Genomic DNA, 16,203 nt, shown 5'->3' with positions numbered 1-16,203 from the left:
TGACATCAACTGTAATGTTCTGGTCTCCCTGACTGGGTTTACAACCACTGGTCTGTTCTGATCTGCCTGATTGGGTTTAGAACCACCAAGCTTCCCCTCCCTACATTGTAAACATGCCTTGATGGAACAGAATGTTTGAAAATGAGCTGGACCCTCAAATCCACGTAGTGATCTCACTGACTATTTATAATAACTTAAGTTTTGTCCCAAAGTAACTAGTTATTTTGTGTGCCCAAATTTTTCTGAGCCCCCCCCCAGTATATCTGTTTGGGCTTCGATTGGGTCAATTTGCAGTCTACAAATTAGTTATAGTTACGTTCCAGCCCCCTGACGCGTCCACTCTAGAATAAATAGGCCCGCGGCAAAAGAATAGCCTGCCGTTTCTATTCAGAGTGCTGTTTGGTGAGAGTTTATGGTCAGGTCAGGGTTCCAGGGTTATGGCAGTGTTGACATTGTGGCAGCCAATGGTAGCACAGCTTGGCCTCTTTGTTAAGATCAGTGGACTGTTGATTGGAGCATAGAAATACACCTCCTTTTCATCTTGAAACCATTACCGTACAGTCAGTTTCTCCTATTTAAATTGTACGCCAATGTGTATTTTCACCATAGCACTTAGCGTACCTTTTAAAAGCTCTATAAAAGCTCCTCTTACAGTAAGCTATAATTAGACTCATTTCATCCATGGTTACTATAGAGCCCAAGTTCACCCTCCCTAAAATCTGATTTGCTTTTATCAGACTTTATATGCAAATTCTACATATGCAACTTGTAACTAGCAGCTATGATGTGTATAATTTCCAGTCGGTTTGGTGTGTTGTTGTTTTGCAGGGACTCTACAGTACATGGCCCCTGAGATCATAGATAAAGGCCCTCGAGGCTACGGCAAGCCTGCAGACATCTGGTCTCTTGGGTGCACCATCATTGAGATGGCCACTGGGAAACCACCCTTCTACGAGCTGGGGGAACCACAGGCCGCCATGTTCAAGGTCAGAGTTCAGAGGTCAACTAATGTTCAGTTTATTGACCTCTGTTGTTCATTGGGATTTATGGTTTTGCTGACCTTTTTCTCTCAGGTGAACTAATGTTCAGTTTATTGACCTCTGTTGTTCATTGGGATTTATGGTTTTGCTGACCTTTTTCTCTCAGTAGTGAAGTCAGATGCGGGAAGAGATAGCTGTCTTTACGCGCCTCTAGGCACATTTGTGCAAGTGATTGGATTACATGCTTATTCAACTGTGAGGTTAGACATAGTACCTACAGATAGAATTTGTGTGCAGTACTGTCTATCCTTTGTGTGTTGTTTTAAAGTTTCCGTTCCATTAATGAGCCCCCCTCAAGCTTTTTCCACTTGTATTCATCTAAAGTGGAAATTTTAAGTGTTGCCCTCATCAGCAATATCACAAAGGCAAAGTCTGGGCATATGTAGTCTATTAAAAACTGAAGCTAATGATCCAACTGGGCGGTCTATAATGGAGATCATGTTGAATACAGGCCAGAAGCATGGACATTTCCATGCATTTTAATTGAATTACAGTAGTAAATTGCTGTGCGTTCACATGTCTTAACTTGCATTTTCCAGTGTTTATAAACCACTTTTCTGTACCTGATTGTATAGATCTGTAATGCTAATAATGCTTTCACTAACACTGTCATCTTTCTACGCAATGGCTTACATGAGAAACTACCATTTAGAGTAATTTCTCATCTATACTGTTGTTCAGGTGAGAAAGCGTTTGGCAACAATCCTCACAAGAATATTATTTTGGAATGTCTCCACTGGTAATCTCATGCCTACATTCCAGATCAATGTTGGGAATTACTAGAGTGCTTCTTATCAGACGAGCTAACGCATTCGTCCTTCACTGTCGCATTGACCTCCTATACTGTGATGGTATGAGCACACCTGCATAGTGTTACAGCGCCACAGAGCTATGGGTTAGAAGAGATCTGTTTCCCCACCATTAACTAAAGTCAGGCCCTTAGGTTAGGCCCTGAGATCTAACATGACTGGGTTTTGTCTTGGCTGTAGCTGCAGGTTAGGCCCTTAGATCTAACATGACTGGGTTTTGTGCTTGGCTGTAGCTTTAGGCTGATCTAACATGACTGGGTTTTGTCTTGGGTTAGGCCCTTAGATCTAACATGACTGGGTTTTGTCTTGGCTGTAGCTGCAGGTTAGGCCCTTAGATCTAACATGACTGGGTTTTGTCTTGGCTGTAGCTGCGGGTTAGGCCCTTAGATCTAACATGACTGGGTTTTGTCTTGGCTGTAGCTGTGGGTTAGGCCCTTAGATCTAACATGACTGGGTTTTGTCTTGGCTGTAGCTGTGGGTTAGGCCCTTAGATCTAACATGACTGGGTTTTGTCTTGGCTGTAGCTGCGGGTTAGGCCCTGAGATCTAACATGACTGGGTTTTGTCTTGGCCTTTTTGTCTAGAGATCTAACATGACTGGGTTTTGTCTTGGCTGTAGCTTAGGCCCTTAGATCTAACATGACTGGGTTTTGGGCTGTAGCTGCGGGTTAGGCCCTTAGATCTAACATGACTGGGTTTTGTCTTGGCTGTAGCTGCGGGTTAGGCCCTTAGATCTAACATGACTGGGTTTTGTCTTGGCTGTAGCTGCGGGTTAGGCCCTTAGATCTAACATGACTGGGTTTTGTCTTGGCTGTAGCTGTGGGTTAGGCCCTGAGATCTAACATGACTGGGTTTTGTCTTGGCTGTAGCTGTGGGTTAGGGTCTAACATGGGGTTTTGTCTTGGCTGTAGCTGTGGGTTAGGCCCTTAGATCTAACATGACTGGGTTTTGTCTTGGCTGTAGCTGCGGGTTAGGTCCTGAGATCTAACATGACTGGGTTTTGTCTTGGCTGTAGCTGCAGGTTAGGCCCCTTAGATCTAACATGACTGGGTTTTGTCTTGGCTGTAGCTGCGGGTTAGGCCCCTTAGATCTAACATGACTGGGTTTTGTCTGGGCAGTATATGCAGGTTAGGCCTTTATCTTGGCTGTTGTTCCAAGTTAGGCCCCTTAGATCTAACATGACTGGGTTTTATCTTGGCGAAAGCTGCAAGTTAGGCCCTTAAATATAGCATGACTTGGCTAGGTCACTTGACTTAGTTCTGTACTGTGACTTGGCTACAGCTTAGGCCCTTAACTCACGCATGACTGTGCTGCGTTTTATCTTGGCTACAGGTCGGCATGTTTAAGATCCACCCTGAGATCCCAGATTCCATGTCCATGGAGGCCAAGGCCTTCATCCTGCGCTGCTTTGAGCCCGATCCCGACCAGAGGGCCACCGCCCTGCACCTGCTCACAGATGAGTTCCTCACTGTCACCAGCCGCAAGAAGAGGGGCAAGAGCAGCTTCACAGGTAGCTAGGACAACGCTTCACTGGTCAATCAGTGCAGTAGTTAGTAGAATATAGATATATCTGAATAGATAGACAATTGCTTCTAGATACTTTGTTTTAGATACTTTTTGTCTCTGTTTATTTTTCTGCACAATCCATACTTATCATTGAATTAAAAAATATCCATGTTTTTCTCCTCAGCTCTTACACCAGCAGGTTCAGGTGAGTTTATCTGAGCGCCTGTGCTTCATCCTCTTTAGAGTACACTGAGTCTGAGCCCAACGACATGAGGCTAACCCAATTATCCTGTTGACTACCCTATCCTGAAATGACACCCTCACAGAAGTAGTACTGTAATATCATTTCCGTGTAGTGTCCTTAACAAGTTGTTCGCTCTGCTTTTCTTTGTGTAACTGTGCCGTCACCCGTCTCTGTGCCCTCCAGAGTACCTGCGCAGCATCTCCCTGCCAGTGCCTGTGGTGGTGGAGGACACCAGCAGCAGCAGTGAGTACGGCTCCGTCTCCCCTGAGAATGACCTCAACACCAACCCCTTCATCTTCAAGCCCAGCACCAAGTGTTACAGCGATCGGGACGTCAAGGGAACCCGCTCCCTGTTCCTCAGGTAACACAACACACAGTCAACACCATACCGTATGTGTTTGGACAGTGAAGCTAACATTTTCAATTTGGCTCTTTACTCATTTCGGATTTGAGATCACAAAAACACACCTCTTAATCAATCTGACAATAAGCAGTGCCGGAAAAACCCAAATCTGGAGGAAACTTGTAAATATTGCTATAGTAAGTAAGAGATAAAGACAGATGCTCTGTATATTATCTGGGCATAATGGACAATGAGGTATGTTGTACATCCGTGGAGTACATTAGTTCCAGATTTGATCATGCTTATACCACGGTTGCCAAAGAATGTCCTGTAATATTGACAATGATAAAATTCACAAATATGTTGTCAAAACAATTTCACTGAGCCTGTGTTTTTTCTCCGCCCTCACTCACAAACACACTGACACAGACATACTTTTATTTCTTATTCTTTTACTTATCTATTTTTTACATAACACGTATTTTTCTTAAAACTGCATTGTTGGTTAAGGGCTTGTAAGTATTTCATTGTAAGGTCTGCTACACCTGTTGTATTCGGCGCATGTGACAAATAACATTTGATTTGATACACTCATCCACACACACCACAACTGCTGCTACCAGACTCTTGTTATTATTACTAAATACTGAACCATTTTAAACACTTGCCCCCCAATCCTCCCTTCCCCCAAACACATGTAAATATTGGACTATAAATTGTGCCATCCTGCAAGTAAACATTTCGTTGGTACACCAACTTGAACTTTATTATTCTCCTATATAAATATGTTCTAAAACAAATGTTACTAAGGTCTCTAATCTAACCTGTGTTCCCCACCAGTATCCCAGTGGAGAACTTTGAGGACCACAGTGCTCCTCCGTCTCCTGATGAGAAAGACACTGGGTTCTTCATGCTGAGGAAGGACAGCGAGAGAAGGGCCACTCTGCACCGCATTCTCACTGAGGACAGAGACAAGGTGGTGGCCAACCTCGTGGAGGCTCTCAAACAGGTCAGTTAGCATCTAGTCTGGTAGTGGACAGGGAAAGGTTTGGCCTGGTTCCAGTTTGTTTTTTCCCCTGGCATGTCACTCGGCATGACAATGACCCTAAGAGTTGGCAAGACATCACAAACAGATCTGGGAACAGGTTAGAAGCTGTCTCAGAGTAAAACAAATCTCTCATCATCTGCACTCCTCTCTACCTTCACCCTCCTCTCATCACCCCTTCTCGTCGTCCTCCTCTCTCCTATGCGTGCAGGGTTCTGAGACATCCGACACCAAGTTGAGACATCAGCATATCTCCACCCTGGTGGTCAGTCTGGGGGACTTTGTGCGCATGGCGGACAGGAAGATCATAGCCAACACCCTCTCCCAGCTCAAACTGGAGCTAGACTTTGACAGCACGGCCATCAGCCAACTACAGGTGGTGCTATTCGGGTTCCAGGATGCAGTAAGTGCTCTTTCTTCACCTATTAGTAGGTCTCTCTATACGCATTATAAATGACCTATGATGATTCAAAAATCCCATTGTCTATTTATCCACTGTGAATGGCTTGGAATTAAAATAGTCCTTGTATAGACCAAAGGTTCTGGAGGCATTAAAGTATGATTTAAGGGGTTTCTGTGAAACGTTCACAGCAGAATTATGTCGCCATGCTGCCATTGTTTGAGCAAACAGATCAGACTATTGACTGTGAAACACTTTTGACCTTTAAGGGTAATTAAAGGGAAATATGTCCCCTTAATTACACATCGTGTAAAGAGGCTGATTCTGCCCTGTATCACAAATACAATTATGCAAATAGCACTGTAGCAGGCTGTAAGATATGCGAGAGTTATTACATAACTCTGTCAATAATGAGCTCTGATGCCCCTTAGTGGATACTTGTGAAACCAGCTCTGGTCTATAGGTTACACTGTCTGCAACAGATTATTATCAACGCACGATGCCCACTTGTTTTTCACAGTTGGATTTTCCGGAATGCATGGCTTTTTATAAATAGCAGTCTCTTTTTTTCTGGGAAATGCTTGTTCCATAGGCTAATTATAGGGGGATATCTCAGCTTACTAGGCAGCCACCACACGCAATGTAAACAGACACCCTCTGGGGTCAAGCCTGTTGTCCTTTCCACTAATGTGACCATGTAGAGGATGCATAGGTGCAGTATGTGTGTGGGTCAGCTGTTTATTAATGGTGTGTGTGTGTGGCCATTGCATCTCCAGGTAAACAAAGTACTACGAAACCACAACATCAAGCCCCACTGGATGTTCGCCCTGGACAATATCATCCGTAAAGCGGTGCAAACTGCCATCACCATTCTGGTGCCAGGTAATAGCAGTGACTCCAGCTGCAGAGTTTTAAATCAGTAATTATGCACCTAAGGGCCCAGGACACTGTTTGTTAACTAAAGACAGAAACATGACTTTGAACCAGGCCCCAATCTAATCACAACTTAAGGTTACTTTTGTAACTCCGGTTCTCTAAAAATATGAGTGCGACGTATCACCACTCTCGGAAGGACCAATCAAAAGCCCAGGCTCTATCGCAGCCGGCCACGACCGGGAGGTCCATGGGGCGACGCACAATTGGCCTAGCATCGCCCGGGTTAGGGAGGGTTTGGCCGGAAGGGATATCCTTTTCTCATCGCGCACTAGAGACTCCCAAATATGTCCCAAAAACAGTGCCCAAAAGGTAAACTCCTCAGTAGGAGAGGGCCCTATGAGAGAAGGGCATAACACCCTTGAGCTCTCGTTCAATCCAAGTAGATGCGCAACGTCCGAAATGAAAAACCCCTGGGCAAACTGTGGGCGCAAACAGTGGTAGTGTTGGGGAAGCTACTCTGAAGATGTAGTTTACCAAGCTCCCAGTTACTTCACACTGGAAGAAGTTAAGCCTCGCTGAAGCTACCCTTAAGGAAAATATAGTTTGAAGTAGTTCACTACATACAAACTACTTTGTGAAAAATGATCATAAGTAAATCTGAAATGTCATATACTACACAATCTGCATGAATAGATCGCTTTGGGGTCATATCAAATCAAATCAAATTTTATTTGTCACATACACATGGTTAGCAAATGTTAATGCGAGTGTAGTGAAATGCTTGTGCTTCTAGTTCCGACAATGCAGTAATAACCAACGAGTAATCTAGCTAACACTTCCAAAACTACTAACTTATACACACAAGTGTAGGGGGATAAAGAATATGTACATAAAGATATATGAATGAGTGATGGTACAGAGCGGCATAGGCAAGATGCAGTAGATGGTATCGAGTACAGTATATACATATGAGATGAGTATGTAAACAAAGTGGCATAGTTCAAAGTGGCTAGTGATACATGTATTACATAAAGATGCAGTAGATGATATAGAGTACAGTATATAGGTATACATATGAGATAAATAATGTAGGGTATGTAAACATTATATTAGGTAGCATTGTTTAAAGTGGCTAGTGATATATTTTACATCAATTCCCATATTAAAGTGGCTGGAGTTGAGTCAGTGTGTTGGAACCAGCCACTCAATGTTAGTGGTGGCTGTTTAACAGTCTGATGGCCTTGAGATAGAAGCTGTTTTTCAGTCTCTGTCCCAGCTTTGATGCACCTGTACTGCCCTCGCCTTCTGGATGATAGCGGGGTGAACAGGCAGTGGCTCGGGTGGTTGTTGTCCTTGATGATCTTTATGGCCTTCCTGTGACATCGGGTGGTGTAGGTGTCCTGGAGGGCAGGTAGTTTGCCCCCGGTGATGTGTTTTGCAGACCTCACTACCCTCTGTCAGGTAGGGTGGAGGTGATATGTTAACGGAATATGGATTTTAGCCTAATAAACACAAAACCGATGTTTCAAGTGAGAATTAGGCAGATCTGAAAGGAAATTATTGCCTACCGCCATATTTTATTTTCACAAAAAGAGTAGAGTTACACAACACTCTTAGAAAAAAAGCCTTCCAAAAGGGTTCTTCAGGCTATCCCCATAAGAGAAGCCTTTTTGCTTCCATGTTAAAACCTTTTGGTTTCCAGTTAGAACTATTTTGGGTTCCATGTAGAACCCTCTGTGAAAATTATTCTACATGCAACCCAAAAGGGTTCTACCTGGAACCAAAAAAGTTTCTTCCTATGGGAACAGCCGAAGAACCCTTAACTTCGATAGCATCTTTTTTTTTCTCCAAAGAGTGCAGCTAGATTTGAATTTAGTTCAGCTACCACCAAGCTACTGCAAAATGTAGTTAAATTAGTCATAGACTGATCGTTATTGAGGCTTGTGATGTTGCTGTCTTAGTTTAATGTTTCCTCTTTCAAAGTGCAGTTTAGCTGTTGCATATGTACTAGTTGTCATGCTATTGCTGTAACGGTGTAATGATGCATCACGTGTCCTTACCCAGAGCTGAGGCCCCACTTCAGCCTGGCCTCGGAGAGTGACCCGGCCGACCAGGATAATGTTGACGATGACGTTGAGCCTGAGGATTCCGCCGTCCACCAGAGCAGAGCCCCTCCCAACACTGCCCATGATGACACGGTCGCCACCTCCGGCGTGAGCACACTCAGTTCCACCGTTTCACACGAATCCAATAATGCCCAGCGCTCCGTCAGCATAGAACTAGGCAGGATGAAGCTGGAAACCAGCAGGTGGGTCGCCGTGCGGTCATAACCATGACAACAACTGTCAGGCACAAAAGCAGAGATTTATTCCAACAACCTTTTCTATTACCACCACATCAGTGATGAATTTGTAACAGATATTGCCTGTAGCTTCACATTGTTTCCTCACCAATGTGAATTCTGTTATGTAGAAAGGTCCCAACACAGAAGAGAAAATATGTTTATTTTCATCATGGCTATAGGTGTGGCTGCAGTAGCCATGTCTAGTAGTATCGTGTTAACTCATTGAATGACCCTATGTCTCCCCCTCCCCTCCTCTCTCCCTACTGTGTCTGTCCAGGCTAATGGAGCAGTTGCTAGAGAGGGAGGGAGAGTACCAGGCCATCCTCCAGCAGGTCCTGGATGAGAGGGAAGAGGGGATCAAATTACTGAGGATCTGCTCAGAGCCTATCTGTGAGCACATCTCAACATATGCTACACACCTTCCAACATGCACTCAACAGCTCCCAACATACACGACACAGCACCCAACAAACACTACTACACACCTCCCAACATCCACTACACACCTCCCAACATCCACTACACACCTCCCAACATCCACTACACACCTCCCAACATCCACTACACACCTCCCAACATACACTGCACACCTCCCAACATACACTACACACCTCCCAACATCCACCACGCACCTCCCAACATCCACCACGCACCTCCCAACATACACTACACACCTCCCAACATACACTACACACCTCCCAACATCCACTACACACCTCCCAACATCAGTGGTGTAAAGGACTTAAAGTTGAAGTCGAAAGTGTACATACCACTCCACACATTTGTTGTTAACAAACTACAGTTTTGGCAAGTTGGTTAGAACATCTACTTTGTGCATGACACAAGTAATTTTTACGACAATTGTTTACAGGCAGATTATTTCACTTATAATTCACTGTATCACAATTCCAGTGGGTCAGAAGTTTACATACACATAATTGACTGTGCCTTTAAACAGCTTGGAAAATTACAGAAAATTATGTAATGGCTTTACAAGCTTCTGATTGACATAATTTGAGTCAATTGGAGGTGTACCTGTGGTGGTATTTCAAGGCCTACCTTCAAACTCAGTGCCTCTTTGTTTGACATCATGGGAAAATCAAAAGAAAACTGCCAGACCTCAGAAAAAAATGTGTTGACCTCCACAAATCTGGTTCATCTTTGGGAGCAATTTCCAAATGCCTGAAGGTATCACGTTCATATCACGTTCACGCAAGTATAAACGCCATGGGACCACGCAGCCGCCATACCGTTAAGGAAGGAGATGCGTTATGTCTCCTAGACATGAACGTACTTTGGTGCGAAAAGTGCAAATCAATCCCAGAACAACAGCAAAGGACCTTGTGAAGATGCTGGAGGAAACCGGTACAAAAGTATCTATATCCACAGTAAAACGAGTCCTATATCGACATAACCTGAAAGGCCGCTCAGCAAGGAAGAAGCCACTGCTCCAAAACCAACATAAAAAAGGCAGACTACGGTTTGCAACTGCACATGGGGACAAAGATCGTACTTTTTGGAGAAATGTCCTCTGTTCTGATGAAACAAAAATAGAACTGTTTGGCCATAATGACCATCGTTATGTTTGGAGGATAAAGGGGGAGGCTTGCAAGCCGAAGAACACCATCCTAACAGTGAAGCACGGGGGTGGCAGCATCATGTTGTGTGGGTGCTTTGTTGCAGGAGGGACTCGTGCACTTCACAAAATAGATGGCATCATGAGTCAGGAAAATTATGTGGATATATTTTAACAACATCTCAAGACATCAGTCAGGAAGTTAAAGCTTGGTTGCAAATGGGTCTATCAAATGGACAATGACCCCAAGCATACTTCCAAAGTTGTGGCAAAATGGCTTAAGGACAACAAAGTCAAGGTATTGGAGTGGCCATGACAAAGCCCTGACCTCAATCCTATAGAAAATTTGTGGGCAGAACTAAAAAAGCGTGTGCGAGTAAGGAGGCCTACAAACCTGACTCAGTTACACTAGCTCTGTCAGGAGGAATGGGTCAAAATTCACCCAACTTATTGTGGGAAGCTACCCACAATGTTTGACCCGAGTTAAACCATTTAAAGGCAATGCTATCAAATACTAATTCCTATGTATGTATGTATGTAAACTTCTGACCCACTGGGAATGTGATGAAAGAAATAAAAGCTGAAATTAATTAATAATTCTCTCTACTATTATTCTGACATTTCACATTCTTAAAATAAAGTGGTGATCCTAACTGACCAAAGAGAGGGCATTTTTACTAGGATTAAATGTCAGGAATTGTGAAGAACTGAGTTTAAATGTATTTGGCGAAGGTGTATATAAACGTCCGATTTCATCTGTAAGTGAAAATACTTTAAAGTACTACGTAAGTAGTTTTGGGGGGTATCTGTACTTTACTATTTATTTTTTTGACAACTTTATTACATCTTTATTTCACTACATTCCTAAAGAAAATGATGTACTTTTTACTCCATAGATTTACCTTGACACCCAAAAGTACTAACAGGACAGGAAAATGGTCCAATTCACTCACCTATCAAGAGAACATCCATGGTCATCCCTACTCATATCAAATCAAAGTTTATTTGTCACGTGCGCCAAATACAACAGGTGTAGTAGACCTTACAGTGAAACGCTTACTTACAGGCTCTAACCAATAATGCAAAAAAAGGTATTAGGTGAACAATAGGTAAGTAAAGAAATGAAAACAACAGTAAAAAGACAGTGAAAAATAACAGTAGCGAGGCTATAAAAGTAGCGAGGCTACATACAGACACCGGGTTGTCGGGCTCATTGAGGTAGTATGTACATGTAGATATGGCTAAAGTGACTATGCATATATGATGAACAGAGAGTCGCAGTAGCGTAAAAGAGGAATTCTGAAATACTTTGTGTAACGGCTGTTTCATGATATTTTAATAGAACTGAACACTGAATAACGAGAATGATCAAAACAGTTTTGTCTGGTGCAGACACAAAAACAGAAAACAACTACACACAAAACACAGGTGGGAAAAGGCTACCTAAGTATGGTTCTCAATCAGAGACAACGATAGATAGCTGCCTCTGATTGAGAACCTCACCCGGCCAAACACACAGAAATAGAAAACATAGAACACAAAACATAGAATGCCTACCCCAACTCACGCCCTGACCAAACCAAAATAGAGACATAAAAAGGATCTCTAAGGTCAGGGTGTGACACTTCGTTTGTAAATGATGTCTTGAGTGTTGGAGTGTGCCTCTGGCTATCCATCAATAAAAAAAGACATTTGTGCTGTCTGGGTTGCTTAATTTAAGGAATTTTAAATTTAGTATACTTTTACTTTTGATACTTAATTAGCAATTCCATTTAATTTTGATACATAAATATATTTAAAACCAAATACTTTCAGTATTTTACTGGGTGACTTTCACTTAAGTCATTTTCCATTTTTTTTACCCCTGTTTACCCCTTTTTCGTGGTACACAATTGATAATTACAGTCTTGTCTCATCGCTGCAACTCCCGTACGGACTCAGGAAGGTCGAGAGCCATGCGTCCTCCAAAACACAACCCAACCAAGCCGCACTGCTTCTTGACACAACGCCCACTTAACCCCGGAAGCCAGCCGCACCAATGTGTCGGAGGTAACACTACACCTGGCGACCGTGTCAGCGTGTGCACTGCGCCCGGCCCACAGGAGAGGCTCATGCGCGATGGGACAAGGACATTCCTGCTGGCCAAACCCTCCCCTAACCCGGACTACGCTGGGCCAATTGTGCACCACCCCATGGGTCTCCCTTAGACCACTGTGCCACTCAGGAGACCCTCTTGAGTCATTTTCTATTAAGGTATCTTTACTTTTACCCAAGTATGACAATTGAGTACTTTTTCCACCTCTGCCCAACATACACTACATACACTATGCACAAGAGCATTACAAATACAGCTTTTTAAAGGACTAATGGAAATATTTGTACAACAGATGCATCAGGAAATAGACCATGCATATTCTTTGCTATGTCTAATATGATTAGTTATATGGATGATACATGGTTGTTGTTAAAGGGGCAATCTGCAGTATAAACAATAAAAAAAAGTGACATCCCCACAACTGTTTTGGTTAAAGGCTGGAGAAATGTAACCACTCTCAAATTCATAGACAGAGTTATGGATGCAAGGACTGATCATCCAAGAAATATAAATATTATAGTTTAACCATGTTTTGAGGCTATACAGTGTTTGTTTACATTCAATTTGTTTACAAACATTGGAGTGAAACAACCTTTTATTTTGGGTTATGATGGAGTATGACAGTTGAACTAAGCTTATGAGGCATTTGTAAGTTAAGATGAAATGGGTACATATCATTCATTTTACATTTTGAAATGTATGTAGCAACTGCAGATTGCCCCTTTTAATAGTTGGACATTTACTGTTGTTGTTGACAGATATGCCTACATTATCAGTGAGCCAAAGGAGCAAGTCCACTATGAGCCATGGTGACCCAAAGCTGATCAAGTGGCTGAAACTCCAAGGCGCTGACGATGACTCCATGGACAGGGTAGGTCCTGAGGCAGCTCTCCCCCAGCCACGTCTGTTTTAAATGGGCACATTATGTAAACAAACTCACACCCACGTAATTCTCTCCCACTATACTACAATAAACAATGTGCATTGCTGTAAAGCTGTTAAAACAAATGGCTTGATTGATGTTTGACAGATTATTGCACAGAAGGCTATATGCATACTGTATGTGTAAAGTCTTAATAACAGATACACGGTTGAGCACCATCTATTGGTCAAGAGCTTCATCTCTTTGATGTACCAATGATTGGACCCATTTTGTAGATTCTGACCGAGGATTACACGTTAGATGACCTTCTCCACTATGTGACGAGAGACGACCTGAAGAGTTTGAGATTAAGGTATACAACATACAGTATTCTCTCCTACACTGTCAAATAGCCAGCCATGTCAACCATGACATGATTGAAACACTAATATCGTACGTTGTGATAATAGTCTGTTTTTATCTTTCTCATGTTTTCCTCCTCAGAGGTGGGATCCTGTGTAAGCTATGGAAGGCCATCACAGACTACAGAGAGAAGCCTGCGTGAGGAGCCTTCGTGTGCCATTAGCCACTGCTACAGTACAGGAACTTTACCACAGCAACAACAACAACAACTGAGTGTTCTCCTCAACTCTTACCACTGCACTTTAATCTCAGTATTTATTAGACCAAGAATCCAGTGTAGTTGATCATGTGTGGAGTATTGCCATTATTGTGTAAGGGAGACCTATGGAATATTGTGTGTGTTAGAGAGACCTTGTTGGGTTATGGAAATGTTTTTTGGGAATTATTATTTTCAAACTGAGTTACTTTTTCATGTAAAACTATAAACGCAACATGCAACCATTTCAAAGATTTGACTGAGTTATAGTTCGTATGAGGAAATCAGTCAATTGAAATAAATTCATTAGGCCCAAATCTATTGCGCTATTTTTGTGCATTCAAATTGCCAATCGATAAAATGCAATTGTGTTCTTTGTCCATAGTTTATGCCTGCCCATACCATAATGCCACCGCCACCATGGGCCACTCTGTTGACATTAGCAAACTGCTCGCCCACACGACGCCACACACATGGTCTGCGGTTGGACGTGCTGCTACATTTTTTAAAACAACATTGGAGGTGGCTTATGGTAGAGAAATTAACATTCAATTCTCTACCAACAACTCTGGTGGACATGGCTGCAGTCAGCATGCCAATTGCACGCACCCTCAAAACTTGAGACATCTGTGGCATTGTGTTGTGTGACAGAACTGCACATTTTAGAGAGGCCTTTTATTGTCCCTGGCACAAGGTGCACCTGTGTAATGATCATGCTGTGGTTACCAGCTTCTTGATATGCCACAGCTGTCAGGTGGATGGATTATCTTGTCTTGTCAAATTTGTGCACACAATTTGAGAGAAATGAGCTTTTAGTGCGTATTGAACATTTCTGTGATCTTTTATTTCAGCTCATGAGAACATTTGTTTGTACTTTTGTTCAGTGTAAATAAGCACCACTGGTTTTATAATGTTCAACAGTTGTGACATGTTTTAAGCTGGTGCTCCAAGATTCACAGGACAAACAGTGGAACATTACCTATAAATAGCTGAGAATGTGTTTAAAATTTAAATGTTATTTGGTTGTAGAATTATCTCCTTACTATCATTTGTTAACAACACATGAGACTGACCATTTTCTAAACCAAGCCTGAGAGATAAAATACAATGTTAACTGATGTGTTTGAGCTGCTGTACATTATGTTGATTAACAACATTGTTATTGTCAGTGGCTTCTTATCACTACTTTATTTAAACGTGTTTTTATGCATATTGTCTACTCTCAAGGCCATCACTGCATGCATACCCTTTTGTACCTTTTTGTTTAACTGTCTGTGACGGCTTTGAATCATCAAAACTTTTGACTTCATTTGTTCAAGTAATTATTTAACATTTATGTAATTTTAAGATTTTTTGGGGGTGTGATTTTAGGGGAAATTATGTAAATATATTGCAAATATTATGACAGTAAATTGCTATTTTTAGTTAAACAATTTACAAAAACCTAGATGTCCTATTTAATGTGCAACACAAAGTTAAGTTGGGTAATTTATAGATATTATCGATACTGGCGATGGAACAAAATGATCTAACCTACACATTATACTTCCACATGTCAGATTTTGTATGATATTTGATCGGAAGAAACAGATGACCCAATTGATATTTTACTCTATTGAAGATGTATTTTTGTTGTATATTTGGGGAATTATAGTTTTAGCCTGCCTTCATTTGTATATTATATGATCTTTAAAGCGGCAATCAGCAGTTGAAAGGATAACAAAGTGGTCTCCCTGCCCCTGGCATTTATAAGCTACATTCTTCAAGAATCAATAGGTACATATCATTCATTCACAAGTCCAAAAATGTATATAGCAACTGCAGATTGCCCCTTTAAAAATGCAAATTCTTTCAATCAAATGTGTGTTTGATTTCAATTCAGAAACGAAAACAAGATGGTCATATTGTTGTACCACCAACCTCTTTTATTTAAAATATTTCTGTCAGAAATACACAAATTACGTTTTGCTCAAATATGTCCGTTTTGTTTTCATATTCATGATAGATTGATTACATTATTTGTGCAATAACATATTGTTGTGTAACACAAAACATCGTCTTAATCTTAACTGTGAAATAAAGTGTAAACTGAAATCGTGTTTATTATGGACATTATTCACACAACTGAACACAAATCCTTTTCCATGGGCCTATGATTTCAAAATGCAGGTTTAGTACCCTAATAATATTCAGAAAATCTACAGTTCTTAAGCTTGCAGACATACAGGGAGTTGCATAAAACCAAAACCGACAGGCGCGCTGCGGGAAACGGGCTGTGCTATCCGGCATAGTTGAAATGTCCATACCTTGAACTCCAACCCTAACTTTATACCATAAGGTAACCATAAACCTTAATTAACCATAGTACATTTCAACTTCATTGGCGTAGGGACGCCCCAATGATTCCGGATATCATAGATCCCGAAGAGTCTCAATATAAAACAT

General features: G+C 41.9%; 1 protein-coding gene across 1 annotated transcript in view; it reads left to right on the top strand.

Moving 5' to 3' along the window:
• The window catches only part of map3k5 (mitogen-activated protein kinase kinase kinase 5), a 59,211-nt gene extending 43,359 nt beyond the window's left edge, over positions 1-15,852 (top strand). Inside the window, exons 19-30 of the mRNA XM_064990854.1 lie at positions 829-986; positions 3,181-3,358; positions 3,539-3,559; positions 3,782-3,959; positions 4,782-4,950; positions 5,198-5,389; positions 6,163-6,268; positions 8,327-8,570; positions 8,884-8,996; positions 13,036-13,148; positions 13,436-13,512; positions 13,644-15,852. Of these exons, the coding sequence (XP_064846926.1) occupies positions 829-986; positions 3,181-3,358; positions 3,539-3,559; positions 3,782-3,959; positions 4,782-4,950; positions 5,198-5,389; positions 6,163-6,268; positions 8,327-8,570; positions 8,884-8,996; positions 13,036-13,148; positions 13,436-13,512; positions 13,644-13,704 (1,610 nt within the window). The 3' untranslated portion in view covers positions 13,705-15,852. The remainder of the gene's footprint in view (positions 1-828; positions 987-3,180; positions 3,359-3,538; positions 3,560-3,781; positions 3,960-4,781; positions 4,951-5,197; positions 5,390-6,162; positions 6,269-8,326; positions 8,571-8,883; positions 8,997-13,035; positions 13,149-13,435; positions 13,513-13,643) is intronic.
• Positions 15,853-16,203: the final 351 nt, after the last annotated feature.

Source organism: Oncorhynchus masou, chromosome 16 (genome assembly GCF_036934945.1).
Source record: "Oncorhynchus masou masou isolate Uvic2021 chromosome 16, UVic_Omas_1.1, whole genome shotgun sequence".
Classification (NCBI taxonomy): Eukaryota; Metazoa; Chordata; class Actinopteri; order Salmoniformes; family Salmonidae; genus Oncorhynchus; species Oncorhynchus masou.
This window is presented reverse-complemented; position numbering and strand designations above follow the sequence as displayed.